General features: G+C 40.3%; 1 protein-coding gene across 1 annotated transcript in view; it reads left to right on the forward strand.

Annotated features, from left to right (window-relative positions):
• The first annotated feature begins 14,297 nt into the window (after positions 1–14,297).
• Positions 14,298–23,782, forward strand: part of chs1 (chitin synthase 1) — a 32,711-nt gene continuing 23,226 nt past the window's right edge. The window contains exons 1-2 of the mRNA XM_071904856.2: positions 14,298–14,344; positions 20,821–20,956. Coding sequence (XP_071760957.2) covers positions 14,298–14,344; positions 20,821–20,956 — 183 coding nt within the window. The remainder of the gene's footprint in view (positions 14,345–20,820; positions 20,957–23,782) is intronic.

Genomic DNA, 23,782 nt, shown 5'->3' on the forward strand with positions numbered 1-23,782 from the left:
AACTAAAATTAGGAGGGGCTGATTCAATAAGAATAGCTCCACTATTATTTTGGTCTAACCAAGTTTCAGTTAAAAACATAAAATCGAATTGGCTGTTATAAAATCATTAATTAAAAGTGACTTGCCTGCTAAAGACCTGACATTCAATAAGGCCAAGTTTAGTGTGTTAACAACATTCTCTGGACTGAGATCTGAGCAGCTTGTGCAATCTGCAATAAGCAGATTGGGCGGCAGCAACAAGAGATATTTCTCCAATGAAGCGACAGGACACAGTGGGTTCCCTGGCTGCTCAAACATAAATCCCCGTAGGCTCTCTTTGTCTCTTTCGCCGGCATCTTTGTGGTTTTTTGTGCATTCGTTGAATAACAGCGTTGCATATTTTTTACCGTTTTATCATCCTGGCGGATGATAAATGATTCGGGCTTCAGTTGGCGGTTGCCCTCTTTAGCTCTGCGTCCCATATGCAGCTGCACATCAAACCAGACTGTTGACAAGACCCTCAGGTGTGTTTGGATTCAGTGCCTGAGAGTGCTTGATTTTCTGAAAGTCTGCCTCCGTTAACACTTGGTGGGATGTTTTGTCGCGTCCTTCTCGGCAAAGTTTTTTCACTACTCCAACGAAAACGTTGTTGCTAGTGATAAACTCGGGATCTTTCAACAGACACCAGGATCGGCTGATCGGTGGATCATTGATGTACCGGTTAAGCCCCGCATGTAGGCCAACATAACTGCTGAAACCTTAGGGTTCACCTTTCCCGTTTTTCACATTAGGGAGAAAGCAGTTGACCATCGTCGAGCGCCAGATATCTCTAGTTATTGAATCCCCGACAAGCAAAGTTTCACAAGTTGTAGCTTGGGTAGTGGCTTGATTGCAAGATTTTTCCCGACGATAGGTATTTGCCGACCTAGCATGGTTAGCACGGTCGGGTCAAGCCAGGGGAGAGTGTCGGCTAGGTCCGTAGTATGGGTCGTGGTGTCAGAGTCTGTACTTTTGCCAGATGTTTTTACATGAGGAATGCGGGCTGAAGACTCAAACAGCGCGTCAATGAGCTGTTCATCCTGGTTAATTTGGTAAAGTGTAAGAATCCTTCCTTCCAGTTCAACAATTTGTTGTGATAACCGAAGGCAGCCAGCACAGTCAGAGCAGGAGGAAGAGTCGCTGACTTTAACCATCGGCATTTTCCCACAGTAACAATAACAAATAAAATAATAATAAATAAATAAATAAAAGATAAAAAAGAACAGCAACAGAAAAAATACTTAAAAAATAGTTCAGCAGGAAAAACAGGAAAATATTGCTGAAAACAGATAAGCAGGCAGGGAGCAAAGCAGAGAGCATCTGGTCAGGGAGAAAGCCGGAAGAAGAGAAGGATTTGAAAACAGTAAGACGTCTTCTGCTGCCCTACAAACTTTAACAGTAGGTAACATTATCACCTTGTGGTATTTAAGTAACGTTAGTGGAATTAGGTAAATTAACTGTGTCACAGTGCTTCAGTGCATAGAATTGAACACACGCCGTGGGTATTGGATCTGTGCTTGTTTTAATACTTAATAAAGCAAAGCATAGCAAAATATTTTTCAAACACACACATCTCCATGGATTACACTACTACATTTAGTTTGCCATCTCATAAAATTTGGTTTTCATGTTGTTGATGTTGACAAAGTCGGCAATAAAGCACATGATGACCGAGTTCAACTGACACCATTAAACTGGAATAAGCTGTGCTAAGAAAGAAAGAAAGAAAGAAAGAAAGAAAGAAAGAAAATTAAAATTAGAGTTAAGGAGATCCTCCCATGTCCTAAAGATATGTACCAAGAAATTCCTTCATATGATTAGCAAGTGCTCTAAAATCAGATGAATCCAAGTGATGAAAAAAGATTAAAATAAAGACAAGCAAGAGGAGAAAATCATTAGTTACAAGGTTTTCTCACGACTGCAGCGAATGACTGTTTTCCTAGAGCAGTGAGAGAAAATTCAGAGCCACGATTGTTTGCTTATGAAAATTAAAAGACAAACTGAATTAAATACTTGAGGGTGAAGAGGAGACAGGGAAGAGGAGAGGTGAAACGAGTTTATCCCTGTCTCGCTGCATTTCTTACTCTTCAAAGAAAGTCAGGAAAGTTTGTGGAGTGACTGAGGGAGAGAGAGAGAGAGTGTGAGATACTGGGGAAGGGCCAGACTGTGGGCGGGAGTGTGTGTATGTGTGTGTGTGTGTGTGTGTGTCAAGGTTGAGCCAATTCACATACAGTTCAATACATTCTGAAAGTGAAATGTATTCGCTTGTTGATGATAGACCATTCATTATCAAGTATTTCAGTGAAGTCAGGATCAATTGACCTTTTTAAGGGCAAGTACAGATTCTGTACAGTCCCACAAAGCATTTGTGGTGGTGATGTATAGTTCTTTCTGAATACGCAAAGAGGTTTGTGGGAGTGGTGTGAAAATGCACCGCTAAGGTGTGAAAGTTATTTTCACAATAATGCATAACTGTTACTTCCTTTGGTTAACTTGCTACTGCTCAATAAAGAATAGGCTTCATTTGTAGAACATGATTTATTAATTGCTGTAAACCATGATGGAGTTTGACAGACGTTAAGGGTCTAATCTGGACTCACCTGACCTGAATTTGACCAAGGTACTGTGGCAAAAGATTTATGGGAAAAAAAAGGTTTTAGGTTTTTGGAATTTGGAGACAATCCACCTCGTCAATTTGTGTGAATGTGTGGGTTTGTGTAAGAAGAATAAGCATAAAAGAAAAAGAGTGATATAGGTAGATAGTAAGCAAGGCATAGACAGAGAAAGAGAGACACTAGACCAGCACTAACAACACTACAAAATAACATGTGAGGCATGTGCACCCTAGACAGGTATGTCACAATCTGTAAAATGTCCTTTATCCAACTGATTCAAAAAGAACATACCACTACATTTTAATACACGCAGGGGAAAAAATACCCCAATATAATTCCAAACTCAGAGAGACAGAGAGAGGGAGAGAGGGAAAAACAAACAGACAGACAGAAAGAGGTGAGTGAACAAGAGAACAAAGCAGAACAAAGAAGCTGATGCCATCTGGCTTGTTATTCTTCATTGCAGCTGTTACACACACACACACACACACACACACACACACACACACACACACACACACACACACATATTCTCTCCCTCTGTGTACACCCCCTCTATCTCTCTCTGCAGGACACCAACAATATTTTAATGTGATTCTGTCCAGAGATGAGCAGAAAGTGAGATATGTCACTTTGGGACTTAATAGAATTGCAAATGACAGTCAGAGCAGACAGAAACAGACCAGGGCCAGGCTCAGAGCTTGTTTATGACTTGATTGGTGGAGTTCACATACTGTACACACAGTACTGTATGACCTGTGCAGATGCTCTTTATAAAATGGATAGTTCGTGTCCTCACTTCTGATTGGCTTAGTCACTTCTGAAGTCGTTAGAAAACACCTGATAAACACACACCTGTGACCCTATAACAGTAAATTTCAATATTCATGTGCTGAGCAAACACCACCACCCTGACAGGTGTTTTTTGGGGTTTTTTCACCTTTATTTATTCAGGAAAAGTTGACTGAGAATGTCTGCTCTTTCCCAAACGCCCCACTTTACAATCACACAGTTAAACACATTCACACCTGGCTGCTGTCCAGTACAGCTACGCCGTCCACTGTCAGCCTGTGAGCAGCTCTACTGCAGCAGTTTTGGGTCAAGAGTCTTGCTAAAGGGCACTTTGAAGGAGGAGTGCACATTACTCATTCACTTTGCCACCTTTCCCCACTTTCCCCAGCAACCTTTGACTAGCAACCTTTGAGTTACTTCCAGTTAGGTTATTACTGCACTCTTATGTGTCACTTAACAACCACTTTGTTTATCTACTGTTCAAGAACAATATTGGGCAGTGGAAGAATAAAATGTAATTATTTAATTATTGTTGACTAAAACATTTATTGAACATTTGCATTCTTATTTAATGGTCTGTTACAGCCATTATATAAAAGCAATAAGCCAACTCAAAGTAGGTTCACAACAACTTTAGGGGAACTTCCCCCCCTCATGTGTTGCCTCAATGCCTCTGAGCTGCTCTGAAACCACTGTGAATTGCTGCGCTGAGCGGATCATTGCTCAATCCTAAACTCAAATGAGAACGAGCGTGTCCTGGCCTTCTTTTCTGAGCTGAGATCCCTTTGGCTGAACAAAGATCACATTAGGCCTATTATTTTACTATCTGGTGCATTGCCAGGTGAGGTGACCGGAAAGGCATAGAGAGGCAAATAGAGGCGGGGAGGGGGGGGGGGGGGGGGGGGGGGGGGTTAATTGTCTGAAATGTTGGTTAATTGATGATTCATTTTTTGTTACATGCTTTGGCAATATTGTTTGTAAACTGTCATGCCAGTAAAGCACATTGGATTGAGTTGAATTGAATTGAGAGAGAGAGAGAGAGAGAGAGAGAGAGAGAGAGAGAGAGAGAGAGGGAGAAGGAAGTGGGCCCTTTGTTCAAACATAGGTACCTGGTCTAATCACAGGGGTTGGCGTTGCGAACCACACAAGTCAAACAAGGAAGACGGAGTCTTAGCCAGCTAGACGAACCCATAGAGACAGACAGATGAATGAAAGCTGAGATCGATACAAACAGATAGACAGATATTCAGATAGAGATACTGTAGAAAGCTAAACAGAGAAGACAAGAGAAGAGAAGAGACAAGACGAGAGAAGAGAAGAGAAGAGAAGAGAAGAGAAGAGAAGAGAAGAGACGAGACGAGACGAGACGAGAAGAGAAGATGGCTGCTGCACTTCTCAGTGAAATCCTTTTGTTTCTTCTTCCTTTGGCTTCAACCATGATGACTGCTGACCCTACAGGTACACACACACACACACACACACACACACACACTCACACACACATTGTATATTGTAAGCTATGATTGGTAGAGTAGTAGAGTTTGGTGGACATCCTTTACCAGTACCTTTAATGTAGGTACTATCTAGTCATAATCAGGTTCTCAAAGCTGTTAGATGGCCATCAGTGTGTTTTCAACAAGGGGTGTTATGTCAATATGTGTTATTGAAATGTGTTGTGTTGAACAGTAACACGAATATGTCTAGTCCCAAACTAGACTCAATGATGTGTTAAAAATGGAACATTGTTTTCCAAGAGTGCAAGCACAAGGGAGCTCAGCCATATGAAGGCGCTTATTGCAAGGGGGGGGGGGGGGGGTAATTTAAGGAGCTCACATCTCAAAGAAATTCAGCATCTGCCATGGTCTAGAGGGTGCTGGGAGACCAGAGGGTGGCGGGTTAATAGAGACACAAGCATCTACTGCCATTAACACATCCTCAACACCTCTTGTGTTGAAACACCATAGCACCATATGTGTGTCATGCCAGTCTCCATTCATAGATGTGTTGAAAATGACTCCTCCTTTTTCAGAGTGTGCATTTTCAAAGCTTGTCATCTGAAAGCAGAATCGGCAAAGTATGTAAAATTAGGAAATGTATGTACAGTATATATACAGATATGTATGTTTTATTTAAGTCACAGTGACATATTGCTCTCTGTCCTCACAGCAGGATGGTACACATACAGTATGTGTCATGTCCTGCCCTGTCTTTCTGTCTTACTCCTTCTGAGACTGTCTATTGCTTATTGTGAAATATTTTTATTGTTTGCCTCCCTGAAATTGAATGTGCTGCTGCTGTCTCGGCCAAATAAAGCTGAAATAAATAAAATTCTCTCTTTTTATCTGTGTCTGTGTCTGTCTGCCTCTCCCACTCCAGGCTCTGCTGCGTCCCCCGTGTCTGACCTGCGAGGAAAAATGTTCACTCTATCCCAGAATGGAGGGATCATCCTCTACTCCCCCAATGCCATTCTGCCTTCCCTCTCTCCCTCCTCCTCCTCCTCCTCCTCCTCCTCCTCCTCCTCCTCTCCACTCCCTCCTTCTAACTCTAGCCTCGGAGTGTCAGTGTGTCTGCGCTACATAGAAGACAAAGGCACCCAATCAATATTCACCCTGAGTCCAAAGTCCAACCAAAGAGGGTACCCATTTATTTAGTTAGTTTGTTAGCCAGTCAGTTATTTGTTTATTTGTTTAACCTTTGTCTATCTGTCTATCTAATGAGTGTGTCTTTATAGTGTTTCTCTGTCTGTCTGCTCTATCTATCTGTCTGCCTATCTTTCTGTCTATTCACCATAAAGCAGTCATCAGTGTGTTATGTACTTCATGGTAGGCCAGTCAAGTAGAAAAAGGATTTGGTGTTTAATGTTTGTGAATGTTTAAAAGGTTTTGCATTTGATGGATAATCCAGTTTAGATTGGGAATTGGATGGTCACAATGCCCAAAGACAAGCAACAATATAGAAATATTATATTGTACTGATTATGGTTAGCAGCAGCCATCTCAACTCCAAACTCCTACCACCAAGATAATTAATAGTTGTACATTTTGTTTATGAATCATTTTTTAAAAATCTCAAAGTGTCACAAGGAAAAAACGGCAAATAAAAACAAATTAAACACAGTACAAAAAATAAAATAAAATGCAGTGCTGTAAGTGATGAGAAATCAATCTCAGAATCAGAACGGATTAAAACTGAATCAGAGCTTCCCTCAGGCTCAGGAGTGGTGTGGCAGTGTAGCAAGCCCAATCAGAACTGTTGATTACTCTATTACATTTTGTTATTGATTTCTTTTTTTTTTTTTACCCACAGACTGTCGTTCTACTGTTATAATAATGGCTACTTCATGGCATTTCTGAACTACAGCCTTTACTTCGAGGCCTTTAGGACACTCTGGCCATCAGTCAGCGAGCCTGAGCCCTGGAGTGGTGTGTGTGTCACCGTGGATACAGCGAGGGGCGTGGCCCAGGTGTTTAAGGGCAGGGCTGTTAGCGTCAGGAAGAGACTGCGCAGAGAGGTGAGGGGATATTAGATAACAGAAACCAAACAGCCAACTCTTCAGATGTTGAGAAAACAAAAATGTTTCAGTTTCTTCATTTATCTAATCATCACCCGTGTGATTTTGTCTTTTTTCAATGCATTGTCAATGTTTTGGATTGGTCCCAGAGTTGTGAAATATATATATTTTTTATCTATAAGTACAGTTTAGTCTTCTAAACATATACAACAATAAGGACATATACTGTAAGAAGCAAGCAGCCATTACATTGAAACTTCGTATTAACATTATCCCTCACACATGCGATGGCTTTTAAACCAGCAGCACACTATGGTTGTGGTGCTGAATGGACAGCGGCTATCTGTCCCATCTATGAGACTGGGAGAATGTTGGAAAAACACATCTTTACACTTACTCTACCTAACATGCACCCATTGGTCTCTGTCTGACATCACCTCATGCAGCCTGCTGTTAGTTATGAATGAATGGAGGGTTGAACTGGGGAACTACTACGTTTATAAAGAGACACTGGGCATTGTAGACGACCTGGAGGATCATGGAGCAGGTGTGTGTTTTCTGTCTCGGTAAATGTGGTGCTAAATAATCAAATTGTCCAACGTTTTTTCATTTTATATTGAAATGGTTGTGGACTGGATCTCATTACATCTCACTGGATCTCACATCCTTCTCTTAGTAAACTAAACTATCAAATAAAGCCATGTGAACCCTGGTTATTGGAGGAAATTGTATTATTTTAAGCCATGTAAACACACTAATCACAGTAACCAGAGGATCGTGTACTTGTTAATGTATCCAAGCTATGAGTCAAATCTTAATCCATTTCTTTCTGACATATGACCCGCAAGAGCTCTCTTTAGCCATGATCCTGTTTTAGTCAAAAATTTACAAGCCGCATAATAGTCAACATTATGTATCTGTAGCTTGGCCATTCAGTATTGTTGACACACACAAGACATACACATAGTCACTCAGTGTATCTCTCTGTCTCTCTCTCACACACACTCACACTCACACTCACCTCCACAACCTGTTGGATGTGAGTGTTGTGAGTGTTGTGCTGGTACACAAATGAGTGCGAGCCCAGACCATACCATCCTCTGTAGTCAGCAGCTCTAGGAATATAAACCAGTGCTCACAACTCCTCTGTGTGCATCGCATTTGTACCCTCTTGACTTGAGACTTCTCTCATGTCATGAGACTCCAATTAAATTTCGGTCAAACTCTACATGCTGCCTCCTGAGACTCTCTGTTGCTTTTCATATACAGACAGGCCTTCACAGAGCCAAAGCATTTTAATCACTGCCTTCCCACCCAATGATATATATAACTTTTAAACATCTTTGCACTGTAAATTAAATCCCCCCCACCCACCCCCTCTCTCTCTTTCTCTCCTCACCTGTTTCCCTCCACTCTCCCTAGTACATATGGGATGGTGAGCAGTCCCTCTCCATCTCAAGATTTGAAGGCCAAATAACTGACGTCCAGATGTGGGACTACCCTCTGTCCAACTGGGACATACGCAAATACATGACCAAACCTTATTACCGGTATGTGTATGTGTGTGTGTGTGTGTGCACGTCAATGCATAAATCCATGAATCCAAATGCCTGAGCCTGAAGAGTTAAGAGTTAAATATTGCTTTGAAGGCATGTTTACGAGTATGTGTCTGTGTCTCTGTGTGTGTGTGTGTCTCTGTGTGTGTGTGTGTGTGTGTTCAGGTGTCCCAGTGGTTCTGTTCTCAGCTGGTCCCAGATCAGTTATTCATCCATCAAAGAAACAGCCTTATTGGAGGACGCCTATGGTGCACAGCGAAGTCGGCGAAATAAGCAACAGAACGTCGAAGCCAAGCCAATGGAAAAGCAGAGAAAGAGGAGGTTTATGAATAAAGGGGAAAGATATGAGTGACAAATTCTGCATTAGGTTGTGATCACATAGGATACATTTTTGTCACGCTCAAACGCAAGAGCAGCTGTGCACATCGCTAGCCTGACAGAGAGAGCAAGAAAACGATCTAATTAGAGTTACCTAGATAACCTGAAGTAACAAAGGGGATAACCTTGTTGGACAAGAGAAAGTTAGCGATTACCCTGCTTGCTCTTGAAGGAGAAGATGTGATGCCCATCCAGAAGCAGAGGATGTGGGTACATGACATCCAACAGAGCACAGAGAGTTATTTCACCTCATCCAAAAGCGCCGCCTAAATAAAGTGCCTGTTTCAAGGGCTATTTCCACCTGACAGTGGAGCAGTCCAACCGGGTTCTTCGGCTGGTGAAGCTATTAATCGAGCAGAGGGGGATACTGACATAATGCCAGCGTGGTTAAAGTTGAGACATGTTTAATTTGGGGTGTCCCAGAACACAAGGCAGATATTTTGGAGGAGACATAAGTGCCTACTATGACCAAACTATTATAAGTAAGTGAGAAAAGGTTCAGGTGCGTTCAAAAAACTGTCCTATGTGATCACAGCCTCATACCCTATAAGCTATGAATAAAAACCATTTTGCATTTTAGTGATTAAGCTTAATGGTTCTCAATCTTCCTGGCTCATGACCCCATAAAACAAAGAGATGCTTTTTTTTTCACATAAAACACAGAAACACAGAAAATATAGATTGAGCAGGTGAGCTAAAAAGCCTTGAGGGGCTGAAAAATTAACATAAAAAAGAAAAGATTAACATAAAAAATTAACATAATGTAACTGACGAATCAACTCAATGAGTAGAAAAGTTGTGGCCTCTAATTATTATTATCCCTTTTCAGAATATTTGACTTGATTATTGGAAGAAGCCTAGTGGTTGGAAATATTCATTATTCACAACAATTTTAAACATCCTACTATAAAATGATGAAAACTCTGTCCTTCTGTCTGTCTGTCTGCATCCATTTTGCTCCTCAACGGGTTGGCCAATCAATCTGAAACTGCACATGGGCACTGAGCATTGGCATAGGCAGGGACTGACGAAGCTGATTTTTCCATTTTCCCAAATTTACGCTGTTTATTAGCATTTTTGGAAAGTCTGCACGTAGTTGTGGCGCGCACATCCCCAGGTATGGACTAGTGATTATATAAGTGTTTACTAGAAATCTTCAAAAATCATCTTGTTGCCCCAATTGGGGTTCAAAAGGCCCAGTTTGAGAACCATTGTGCTATGCTATGTATAAAAATCATTTTTCATTTACTATAATCTCGTTGCATGTAATAATTTACTCCCCAACCCCCTACCCTTATCAAATGAATTGCACAGAAAATACCATTCTGTTATTAAAATTTAACAGCACCTTTTCACTGAGATTGATGTCTTCTATTATTAGGATTGATGCCTCTTAGTCAATCAGTCAAACAAATCCTTTCCTACATTTGGGATTTAGGCATTTCCAGTCAAACAAGTCTCATTATAACTTAAATAAAGCAATGCCAGATTAATAAAGGCATCTCTTTTTCAAAAGGAAGAGTGTCCTGATCCTCATGATGTTTTAAAGAACTCCTGACCACACTAGCAAAAAGCAGTACACACAGTAAACACTATAATTTGATGTTTCATAACATGTACCCTAAAGGCACTCTTTTCTCTTCTTTTTTCTATTGAGAACAACTATACTGTGTCCCTTAGTAAGATGCCTGTATTCAGTTGCTCTGAAATTGGTTTGGTAAACTTTGGACAGCAAACTGGGCATTATTCATTTTCAATGGGAGATGGCAGTAAGGCCTGACACCTACATTAGCTGAAAGGGCAGAGGGAACTGCATTTAAAGTTCAAATACAGTAGGCCATTTCAACTATTTTTGGTAGAGTTGTTCTCCGCCACAGATTTACAAACTGGATTTTTACTCTTTTTACTCAGACAACAAACAATGGCTGCTTCTTTTAATGTATTCTTTATTGCAGTTTGGAGGAATAGATTTAGAAAGATCATCATGTGACTTCACATAAAGTTTGACATTGAGTTCCCTATAATTCAGTTCTGAATTACAGGAGCTTGTGATTATATATGTTGTGGACTAGCTACACAGTAGCTACCTCAGCTGATACTGACCTGAATGGCTTCTTTTCACCACCACAATCTGAGCACAGCACTACCCTCAGGCCTGTATAGAGCTGTTGTTGTGCATAATAAATAGTCTGATACTCTTTTTTACCTTTATTTGTCCTTGATATACTGAGCATGTTTTTCAGTAATACTTTCCTTCACATTCATACAGCTACAGATATTTACACCTGGGAGCTGCCCAGTGGCATCACAATCTTACTGCTGGCTACTGAGCAGCTCCACTGACACAGCTGTGGGTCAAATGCCTTGCTGAAGAGCACATCAGTGGTAGTTGTTAATGGGATGTAAGGGAGGGTTTTTATCACCAGATATTCCCAGCCAATCTACAAAGTTTAGTTCAACATTTCATTCATAAGCCCTCTTCTCCTTTGTCATTTTACAGTTTCTTAACAGCAGACAGACAAATATGTGAGAGTCAGCATAGCCCTGCCTCTCCATGTGTATCTACAGCGGGTAGTTATTATCACCGTAGAGTCCATATGGCGAGCTAATTATGGTCTGGCATTGAATGTTTTGCTGACCCTTCTGTAGAACTAACTGTGACAATGCCTTCTGTGAAATCACCACGGTGATGTGAACAACATTCTACAGATCATGGGGCAGGACTGTTGAGGTAACATGGCTGCCACTGAAAACCTGCAACTGCCAAACTTTTATCTGATACGCCAGAAGGATTCTCTAAAAAGCAGGATTATCCAGTGAGCCAGACCACTGTGAAAATGGAACGTATTAAATGCTAGATAGTTTGAATAATTTGTCCAATTAAACTTGGATACTGGCTCTTGTGGATGTGTGATCTCTTATTATGAACAGAAAGAGATCATTGTCATTTTTACAGTGTTTTGGCTACCACGTAATCATGCTTTTCCAAATGAAGCCCAGGACATGCCCCTTCTCTCTGTTCTAGCTCTGTGGTCTTATTATTGTGGTCTGTTCTCAAGCTCAACCACCTGATGGTGGGGGGAGATAACATCGCCATGTTGACCATATGGCCGGCTTATTATGGGCTGGCAGAGCATCTTAATGAGTCCACAACCTGACAGAGACATTTCTATGCCCACACCATAGACACACATGCGCACACACACACACACACACACACACACGCCCACACAGAGACACATTAACATGCAAATACGCACAGGTGCAAACACACATATATACAGACACATGCAAATGCACGTGCACAAACTTAGGCGTGTACACGAAACAAAAACTCATGTGTGCTCTCTCTCTCTCTCATACACACACACACTTTTGTAAACGGTTTGAAAAATCATGCAAGCGTGCATGTCCAATCAGCTAAATCCAAAGCCCTGTACTGACACCTAGTGGTGATGCAGATGTGTACTGGCAGACCAGATCAGCTCTTGACACACTCATCAAAGCAGTATATCTTTGTGTTGTAACCAAAGAACAATTGTTGACAGCCAAAAATAATTATTACATGTTATAATGGTGTATGACCCATTAGAAGAAGGAAGGGAGGGGCGTCCCGGTGGCTCAGTGGGCTAAGGACAAAGGTCCACGTCCTGGGACCTTAGTCGCATGTTGCAAGTCATCTCTCACCCTCTCTCCCAGTCCTTCCTGCCTCTCTTCATGGTGACCAAATAAAGGAAAAAATACCCGAAAAATCGTACAAAAAGTGACGTATATTCAGGACACTAAGGCCAAGAACCACCCTACATTTAAGTGTGAAATACTAAAACTGAGTTTTAAGAGGTTTTAACATGACAGGAGTGTATTATTGCCACACCAACACCAGGACACAGGAGTGTGCTGGTGTTGGTGTGGCTTTATATGGAGATAAGCTTTACAACCACAGGCTGAGAGGAAAACACATAAAACTTGGCATTTCATGCTTCAGTTGGGTCACAACTCCTAATAAACACTTTATGTAAACCCACACAAATACATGCGCGCACACACACACACACACACACACACACACACACACACACAAATAGAGTTGGCATTGGTTAATTTAAAACCGTTTTCACATTTGCTCCTCTTCATGATCTAGCCTTCTATTAGCACTGTTAGTAGCCCTCTGTTAGCCCTAATGGATTAACCCTGCTCCAAGGTGGAACTAACTCGCGCTACACTACAGTCAGGGATAGCACACATTACAGTTGGTCAGTGTGAAAGGTTAGTTACGCTGTCAAACCTTCTGTTTGACATACAAGAAATTCTGACCTCATCTATTACCAATGCCTATAGTCAGCATGGTGTATGCCATGTCTTCATCAAACCTCTGACTGTTTCCTTGAGAGGGACTGTCAGAGCTTATCTCGTGTGTGTGTGTGTGTGTGTGTGTGTGTGTGTGTGTGTGTGTGTGTGTGCTTGTAGCGAGGTAACAACAGTTGTGTGCAGCAGTGGAAGCAGAGTCCAGGTGTGTGTGAATGATCCTTGTACCTGTTTATTGCCCCCTTATAAAAATAGGATAAGCTGATGTCTTTGGTCACTGAGAAACTTTGATTAGTCACACACACGCGCACATACACACACACACAAACACACACACTTTTGTTATGTATCCATGTCTTTCCATCACGCAAACCTAGTTACCTGCCCATACCCGTCAACACACATACACACACCTTGGCCTACATAGCTTTCACACATTGTGAGGATGAACTTTAAACACACACACACACACCTGGGTGGACTATACCTGGCTGTCTAGATGCGTGTCTCTTTCACAAGACAGTGATCACACAGACAGGAAGACGAACACAAAGGGCAAACTGATTTCAAACTGATGCTGGAGACAATTAGTTTCCAGTTGATTTCTGATACATTTGAAACTACGATTTGAGACTCGTTTTCATCATTTCATTCTAATTTGGATATGAGAAACATCTTTTCTGTGGACAAACACTTTCTGATATTTCAGTTTGGAAGAAAATCTATTATGTGAGTTGAATCCAGTTGGAGTTGAATCGAAAGTAAAGCTCATGCGAAGACATACAAAGGAGCTACAGTGGATCGTTGAAAATTAAGAGACTTGAAGAGACTTAAATACAACACAGATCTACAGTAAACGTATTGGGATATCAAGGTACAGTTTCTGTTTTTTTGCTAGTGTTACTGTTTCAACATGATTTAGCAATGAGGCCAATATTGACCCAGAATCAAAACTCTGTCTGTCTTATATTCATCTTTAATTGTGAAATACATATTACACTGTAGGTAATCCAAAAGCAAAAATGACTACTTTCAGCTCACTGTTCAAATACTTTTGCCTCTGACTGCATAGTGCGACATAGACTCCACATAGGCCTATAAGGCTACAGTGGAGTAGACAACATGGAGGAACTGAAATACAGAGGGAAGAAGAGAGAGGGAAGACACAGGTAAGAACCGAAAGTTATTTCATTGCATTTCTGCCTTATTTAAAAGTGGACAACAGTGACCGATATTAGAGATGGTAGAGACAGGATAATACGTGACATAGGTCATGAGCTGAATTTGAACACACATCACATGTACATGGTATGCACCGCGGCCCGCTGAGCCCAGCACCAACAAGTTGATCTTAATTAGCCTGGCAGATTAAATAAATAAAATCTGTCTTGCTGACACTTTCAGGCAGCAGATATCCGACCTTCTTCTTTTTTCTTCTGACCCATACTGCTTTTGTAGGGTTTTTTGTAGACTCGTCAAACACAATTGGCTCTAATTTTCAAATCATGAATCCTACAGTATTTTCTTTAGACTATCTGACTTTGCATGGAGTTGGGGATGCTGCGGAAGCATAACAGGTATACAGGTAACAGCTTCATGAAAAATGTGAAAACCATCAGTGGTTTCTTCAGATGGTCCAATTTGGGCGCTTGTTCTAATCTTTCTTCAACTCAACTTTAGGTGGGATTGATAAAGAAAAGGTCAGATGTTTTTCTCCTGTCTGTGATTCACTTAGTTGTAGAAGTGAGGCTTATCTCGTATCTAAAACAACTTACAGTAAGTGCAAGCATTAGATGGTGAATTTAAATGCATGTATTTCCTGATGTAATGAAGAACCATAGCATAGGTTATTCTTTAACTAACAGCCACATAGCCAGTATTTATACATTTTTCAAATTTGGAGTTTTCCTGTAGAGAGGTAGAGTTAGAAAGGAACACACTCTCTGCACCGTGCAACCGGCTTTGTAATGGCCAGCTGTTCCACTTCCTGTCCATAGGCACTCAATCAAAGTTTATTAATCTGTTCATCATTGTTAAGAATGAAGTTAATTGCTTGCATGGTCATGGATATTATTATTAAATGTTCACCCAGTGATACGTGATAAAAGTATTGTATCACCAGGTTTCTATTTGGTATAATTAACAGTGTGAGGAAAGTTAATTTCCCCTATACTGTGCTGTACTGTGCTTCTCTTTATTGCTGTGTCTGATATCACCCTGCAGATACTGATGGCAATTAAAGGGGAATGCTGCTCCATTTAAAATGTGAAATATATACTACAGTTTTAATTACCATCTGTATACTGGTACACCAGAGGTGGAAAGAATGTGTTTGTTTTGGGATTTGGGAAAAATCTTAAATAAAATTCATTTTATGGTCTATTATCCTTTACATGATGAGCTGAGAAGTATGTTTTATAGTAAAAAGACTTAAATTCCCATTAATTTCTTTTGGTTAGATGATTATAAAAAGCTTGAACTATGTTTCATAAAAGGGGGATTCTATGTGGCACAGTTTAGCTGTAAAGCCTAAGAAAAATACCAGCTTACTTTTATTTATCAAACCTGCATTTGTCTAACAGTATGTTTGTGTTACTTAACTGCAGTGTGTGTAGAGTGTGTTGTAAGGTCACCAGTTTAAATCCATCAACTACTGCCATTGTTCTGGTGCCACGAGTAGAGCACTGGTTGTACTGGGAAGCTCCCAGGTGTAAATGTTTGTAAGTGTGTGAATGTGAAGCAAGGCGTTGCTGAAAAAGAGATTCCATGCTCAGTCAATCTTCTTGTAGAAATAAAGGAAACACATATTTGACTGCCATCTCCTCTATCCAAATTCTGGATAGCAAAGATAACTGAAGCTACACAACTGTTAGTAATAATTACAGTACAGTGCAACAACAGAGCCGATGTGACTGGGCAGTCAATAACAATAAATGTCAATAATTCTCTGTTGTCCAGTGAAAACATTGCATCTCCAAAATGTGAACTTTTCGGGAACTAAGAAAAACAGCCTTGTTTTTAGCTTGATCCCCATGCATTTTAGAGTTTATCCAATTGGGTTTGAAAAGGTTTCATAAACCCAACGGCTCTGAACCCACAGAGGAGCATTTAATACTACGATTCAATTTAAAACATGAGAATCACCAAAACTGTAGATACAAGGCTCTCACCTGACAGCAACAATATGTTATGTCCCAGCAAGTATTTAGGAGCATAAACAGCTTAACCCCAAAACTAGAAACCAAAAATCATTGACATGCATGCTGCCTGTTGAGTGTGTACTGTCATATTGATGCATTCTATAACAGCATATAGGATGCTGTGGTATGTCATAGTGTGTGTGTGTGTGTGTGTGTGTGTGTGTGTGTGTGTGTATGCCATAGCATGCTGTAGTATTTTGTTATTAAGAAGGCTCTTTGGTCTGAGAGTAAAGTAAAACTGTTCTCTAGGAATCACTCACACAAACCAGTTAATAATAAATTAATGAAAACCAATGTAAGGTACGGAAGCGTATTGCATTCACCAAAGAAAAAAAAATCGGAGATGGTTTCTCGTAATTATGACTTCTGTATCTCATAATTATGACTTGGTATCTCGTAATTACGAGATAAAGATCTCGTAATTACGAAAAAAGAATACTTCCGGTTTGGGCATTTAGCCTTCAAAATAAAAGCACAAGATTTTAAACTTGTAGATACTGTTTTAAACCAATTACCTTGTATTTAATCGTCAAATTCAATAAGTGAGCACCCATTTTATTGTTTGATGTCATAATAATAATGGACAATGCCATAATATCTGCCATTTGTAACAGTAAACGCTGCATATATTACACTTGCAGTATGGCTGACTTTGAGCCTGCCATGACTTTTTTTTTTTTAAAGCACTTGGGCCTAAATGTTACTGTGTAGTGAAAGTTCAGTTCTGCAGGAGTGTTTTGACATAGAACTTGTGCTGTTACAATGAAAGGTAAATTGTACAGTGTCCAATTTAGTCAGAAAATGTCAGAATAATATATAGTTAAGAATGGCACGTTATGACATTGTTCATTATTATTATGACATCAAACATTAATATGGGTGCTCACTTATTGAATTTGACGAGTAAATCCAAGGTAATTGGTTTAAAACAGTATTTCTACATGTTTAAAATCTTGCGCTTTTATTTTGAAGACTAAACGCCCAAACCGGAAGTACTGTATTTCCTCTAATAGTGGCCTGTAGTCAATTAAAAGCCGGGTCTCCGATAATGGCCGGGGCCGTGGTCGACACGAACAAATAAAGGCCGGCCTCAAATACAGTCCGGGGGAAAAAACTAGGTCAAAACCTAGTACATGGCTGGACCGTGTCCGTCTCCTCTCTCCGCCGCTGCCTCTCCACCGCGCCCACGGCCCGCGTTGATCCTCCCGATCCAAGCCCCGGACCCCCGCCGAAATCTCGGCCGGATCACCGGGAACACATCGGTGCCCAGGTTCAGTTAGCTTCAGTTAGCTTCAGCTTACATGCAAACAACGGTGGATACTGGTAAACTCCTGGTGCCTGTTTGTAACTGTAGTTTGTAGTAACGTACAAGTGCCACAAGACGGCTCGGCCGGCGGAAGTCTCTGGAGCATGCCGTCATCAATTACCGTAATTATCGTAATGCATTGCAGTAACAAAAAAACGTCTACCTAACGTACCGTAACAGAAGCAGATCAGAAAACAAGGAGGCTTCGTACTAAAATAGGAGCAAATATACTTATCAAACAAAGGGAATTAGAAATAAAGGCCTGTCTCTAATATAAGCCTGCTTCCAATAAAGGCCTGGTACCCTCTGCAGTTGAGGTAAATAAAGGCCCGGGCCAATATTAGAGGAAATACGGTATTCTTTTCTCGTAATTACGAGATAACTTATCTCGTAATTACGAGATAACTTATCTCGTAATTACGAGATCTTTATCTCATAAATATGAGATAATTATCTCAGAAAAACAGAGCAGAATTTTTTTTTTTTTTAATGCTCTGTTCTTCTGAATTAACGAGATAATTATCTCAGAATTCTGAGAAGTTTTCATGACAAAAAAATAATTCTGCTCTGTTTTTCTGAGATAATTATCTCGTTAATTCAGAAAAACAGTACGGAAGCGTAATGCATTCACTTGAGAAAAAAAAAATTGCCCTGTTTTTCGGAATAAACAAGATAATTATCTCAGAATTCTGAGAAAAGTTTTCATGGAAAAAAAAAATTCTGCTCTGTTTTTCGGAATTAACAAGATAATTATCTCGTTAATTCAGAAAAACAGCATTTAAAAAAAATAAAAAATTCTGCTCTGTTTTTCTGAGATAATTATCTCGTTAATTCAGAAAAACAGAGCATTTAAAAAAAAAAAAAAAAATTCTGCTCTGTTTTTCTGAGATGATTATCTCGTTAATTAAGAAAAACAGAGCATTTTTGAAAAAAAAAAAAAATTCTGCTCTGTTTTTCTGAGATAATTATCTCGTTAATTCAGAAAAACAGAGCATTTAAAAAAAAAAAAAATTTGGCTCTGTTTTTCTGAGATAATTATCTCATTAATTCAGAAAAACAGAGCATTTTTGAAAAAAAAAAAAAATTCTGCTCTGTTTTTCTGAGATAATTATCTCGTTAATTCAGAAAAACAGGGCAAATTTTTTTTTCTCAAGTGAATGCATTACGCTTCCGTAGTAAGGACATCTGTGACATATTTAAAACTTCTAGAAACCATGAACCATGTCGTTTTTAAATAGTAATGTGAGATGTCCCATCCATAACTAGACACACTTGTGATTGATGCATCCATTTTAAGAGTAAAGTGTGGTGAACCTCTTACTGCTCCGACCTCGCCAGTTTACATAAGCTTCCTATCTATCTGACATTTAAACATCTATGAAACTGCCACATAAGCACCCGTCCTCCTGAAACCGTTGATGTAACAATGACAGGGTGAGGAACACACACATAGGCAGTGTTGGGGAAGCTTTGAAAGCCTAGTTTTGCTAGAAGTTGAACTTGAGCAAAGCTACCATCAAAAATATACTTTTGTTAAGTAAAGTTACAGAGAAAACGCAAAAAAAATCTAATTGCTTTAATTTCGTTCTTTCTACTACCAAGCTCCTGCAAAAAGTAGTTGAACTGCTAGTTAAATTACATGTAATGCAACTACTCCCTAACAGTGCGCACACACACACGCACACGCACGCACACACACTGTGGCCATGCTGCACATATGGGCCACTTTGACTTGCTAATATTATTTGCTGCAGGGAGTGACGTCAATGTCAAAGATCACAACATGTAATCGATACTGGAACCACACCCTACACCCTGATAATTGTACACTTGACATTAATGAGTCAGGAGTGGAGGATCGTAGAGAGGCTGACTAAAACTGAAAGGTCATTGGTTTGATCAGCAGTGCCAACAGCAGGGTACATTGGAGGTTTTCTGGTGGCTAAGTTAGCTCAGTGCGTACCATGTGTACCTGTGATGTCCCGGGTTCGAATTCGGGCCGGGACTCTTGTCGCATGTCACTCCCTCCTCTTTTCATCCTCCCTTCTTCCTGTTTCTCTCCACTGTAAACTATCGAATAAAGATAAAGCAAAAAATACCCAAAATAATCAGATGGTGTCACTGACACTGTACTCTGCCCCCTCTGAGGAAATGCATGTGGTAGGAGTTCTGTTGTCCAGAAAAGCTATTACACTATAACCAAGCCATATAGTGTTTTCCAGGTTGTCTTATGGGCGTAATGTTGCTGCTTCTTCCTTATAACCAACTGTTGGCCAGAGGTCATTGACAGAGAGCTTGGCTGTACTATGAATGTCATGCCTGTGTGTGTTTGTGTGTGTATGTGAGCAGAGATGATAGCTCATCAGCTACGGGTTCATCTACACACCCTGATAATAACCGTCATCGGTCTATCATCTTAATTATTATTATAACTGTGCTAACAGTAGACTGTAATAAACCAGTTGATGCGGTGTGGTGGCGTCTTCGTGACTCCCACATGCTGGTGACATTTTAGGTTCACAAAGGTTTATCACCTTTGTCACGTACCATCCCCTCCTTCTCTGTCATATCCTTCCAGTCACTTTCCACTGTATACTGTCTAGCAAAGCAGCAATCAGTTTGCAATAATCTGAGAAAAATAGACGCACATTAAGACACAGGGGTTGCAGGTTGGGGAAGCTCCTAATAGTGGAAGACTTGCTGGTTGATACCGCAGAACCAACAGCTGATGAAGCGCAGTGGCACCTAAATATCATGAATATGTGTACCAGCTTATTCTGAGGATAGATGGGAAACTGGTTAATGTTAGCTAAAGACAGTGTGACACAACCAGGGGGCCAGGATGAAGTGTCTTTGAAGCAGAGTCTCGACACAGTGGGGGAATGCTGCAGCAGAGGACAGACCAAACATCCGTTAACGCAAATGTCATGAGGGGGTTCATTACTTCAGCTGTAAAATCAAAATCAAAATTAAAATCTGGCAATAATATATAGACTTGGTTCACTTTTGGGTTTTACGTTTCATTGTCTCATACTCATACTCTAATGGTTCAAGGATTACTGTGATGATAGCTGAAGCCATTCAATGTGTGTGTGTGTGTGTGTGTGTGTGTGTGTGTGTGTCCATGCTTGTGTCCTAGGGATACGTGGGATCCATTCCAGTTGAACCCTATAGGTGCTGAGAAGGAACGTAAGAGAACATGTTTCCAACTGGCCCAGTACCTGGTGGCTGTTATAGTGGGGCTGGCCGTCCTGACCAGCGCTGTTGTAGCTAAGGTATGATCATCTGTCTTCTAAGCTGTCAGCTCCTCATTCATCTCCGCAGTTCCTACTAGAGCTGAACAATTTAATTGAAAAAAAAAAATCAAAATCAAAAAATGAACTTCTGCAATTTCCAAATCGCAGAGGCTGCAATGAATTGCTTAAGAGAGGACCGTCCAAACTGGATTTCTGAACAAGATGTTTTAGTGCTCCAAGTAATCTTTGGTGCATGAATCAAGTACAATATTGGTGAAAACCTTTCATCATACTCAAACTCAGTAAATCCTGCGCGCTGAAATCACTTTTCTTCAATTTTAAAGTTCTAAAAAATTTATGATAAGAAAAACTTGTGATGATACGAATCACAGTTTAAATTGCAATTACAATATTCTGTCAATCACAATTAGATTTTTTGTCAATATTGTTCAGCCCTAGTTGCTACTTGCCATGCTGTTGACTGGTTGTGCTGCTTTCTCCCTCCACCACCCAGCCTCCTCCTGGTCTGGTTCCTTATTAATCATGTACTTGTGATGGTAAGTTTCTGTAGGCTTGTCCCTTGAATTATGTATTTTCCATATCTCAGTGATATGTGTCTGCTGGGTTCTGCTCTATAAACCCTGGAGGGGTTTGATTCGCTCCCCGCTGAATCTTTAGCATGCTGTGGTGGTAGTTAAAGTAGTAATCTACAAAATCCATTTTCTTTTTTTTTCAAAATCTATTTTTTTTTTCATTATTATTATGGTGACACCTTTGGCGATAAGCGGTCATTATTGTGGTGGTTTTCCACTGCGCTTTCCAGAGATCACTTGTCAGTCAAACAGTGTGGTCAGTACTGTGATATTTTCCCTTGGATTATCTGTTAGTAAGTTTGAGTTTCTGTAGGTGGTGCTCTTTTCTTTGTTCTGTTCGGTCATGGTGGCGATCACTGCTCATGCTAACTACTGAGTTCTTCTATTTATTTCAAACAAACTGCTGCTGTGGCTGCTGGAAACGTAAAATGTAAAGACATGATGGTACTGCTGTTTAACTTTTATTTTGAAGGGGACAATAAGGGGAACAGATGGTTTTATAGTTGTCTGTTAGCAGCAACAGTGTTTGGAGCTGTTCCTGTTTTTCACATTTTTCCAGGTTAGAAATAGGGACATTTCTTAATGAGAGGGAGAGTGATTGTAAGACACGATGTTACTGCTTTTTAAGAATAGCTTTTATTTTGAAGGGGATTGTCACGGGGCTAGCTGTGCCTTGTAGTGTTAGGCGCAAGCTCCTGCATACACACTTGAAATTAATTTCTATTCATTACAGCATGTTGGCACATGGAAGTGTTTGTTAATTGCTCAGCTTGTATGGTAAATGCATGCTTACCTTGGTTTGCAGCATTGAAGTTTTCAGTCACTTCTGAGTGTTTCTCTGGAGGCCGACCAGAAATGGCACGTTTTGTGTTGCATTTGCACACACTCTTTGTACATGAACCCCTATTTATTTATTTTGTATATTCCTTTTGAAATAGCAGAGACTTGTACAGCACTTAACCATGCTTCTTTTTAGACCTGGAACTGCCAAACCAGAAATGGGCAATTCCAAATCATTTTCTAGACGGGTTCCCAGGGGATTGTGCCAAGTGTGGCAGAGTTAGAGGGGTGTCTCTATGGATACTGTGGGGATCGGCTTATTTAAGCACCCTGAATATATAAAATGTGCTATAACAACTTGCTGTATTTGATAAATGATGATGTTCTATTTTGTATATTGCAAACCAGGTTGAAACCACACATTGAGTTAATTGATTAATTTGGTTTATCTGTGTAGGAGGAGCTACAGCCTTTTAAAAGCTGGAGATGAGGCTCCTTGAGAGAGCTGTTTTCCTCCTGTATGTGACAGAAGTAACATGCCGTGTTATTATTAGAGGTGATGGGCATCACCTACAGTGGCAGATCTGAGTTCTGTTTGTTTATTTATTTATTTGTTTGTTTGTTAGTTTATGTGTTTTTGTGTGTGTGTGTTTCCCCAATGCTGCACATAGACTCGCTGCTGTAAATAAACACTCGGTGGCTGAATCTGCTTAAGACTCCACTTAAGACCACCACTCGTCTCCACTTGGTCAAGGTGATGAAGTGGTTGTTTTGCAAAATGGTGAAGTTGACACAGTTAACTTTAATATCCACAAGACATCACACCTGTTTCATTTGCTATAGCACTTCAGTGTTATAATTACATCACTTCATGTGCAGCGGGGAGGGTTTTCATAAAAGACCGGGGGTCTTTCATGAACTTGGTATAGGTTGAATATCTAGTGTATTATATCAATCAGTAGCAAAAACAGACACTGACTTATATGAAAATATTACGGATAACTATTTGAAGTTCAAAAGTAATTGTTTATACAGTGAGTTCAGGTCAAAAGAGCTTACATCAGAGTGTCATCTAGTTTAATAGTTTATATCAAATCTGTTCAGATGATAACAACAGCCTTATCTCTCTCTGCCTGCCTATCCTCCAGGCAACATGCACAGCATTAGTGGTATTTATGGAAGGGCAGTGCCCAGAATACTTTATCAACTCTATCTTTGTCTGTGTATGTCTCTCTCTCTCTCTCTCTCTCTCTCTCTCTCTCTCTGTCTTTCTGCGTGTGTTTTGTTTGTCTGTATCTCCCTTTCTAGGTCTTTCTCTCATTTTCTCTTTCTCTCTAACTCTCTATATCTGTCTGGGTCTGTCTCTGTGTGGTTGTCTCTTTCCATCCTCTGTCTCTCTCCTTGTTGCTCTCTCTCTTTCTCTGTATGTTGTATGTGTCTCTGTCTGTCTCTCCCATTATATATGTGCATGTGTGTATGTGCATGTGCTTAC

This window comes from Centroberyx gerrardi, chromosome 1 (assembly GCF_048128805.1).
Source record: "Centroberyx gerrardi isolate f3 chromosome 1, fCenGer3.hap1.cur.20231027, whole genome shotgun sequence".
NCBI classification, from domain to species: domain Eukaryota; kingdom Metazoa; phylum Chordata; class Actinopteri; order Beryciformes; family Berycidae; genus Centroberyx; species Centroberyx gerrardi.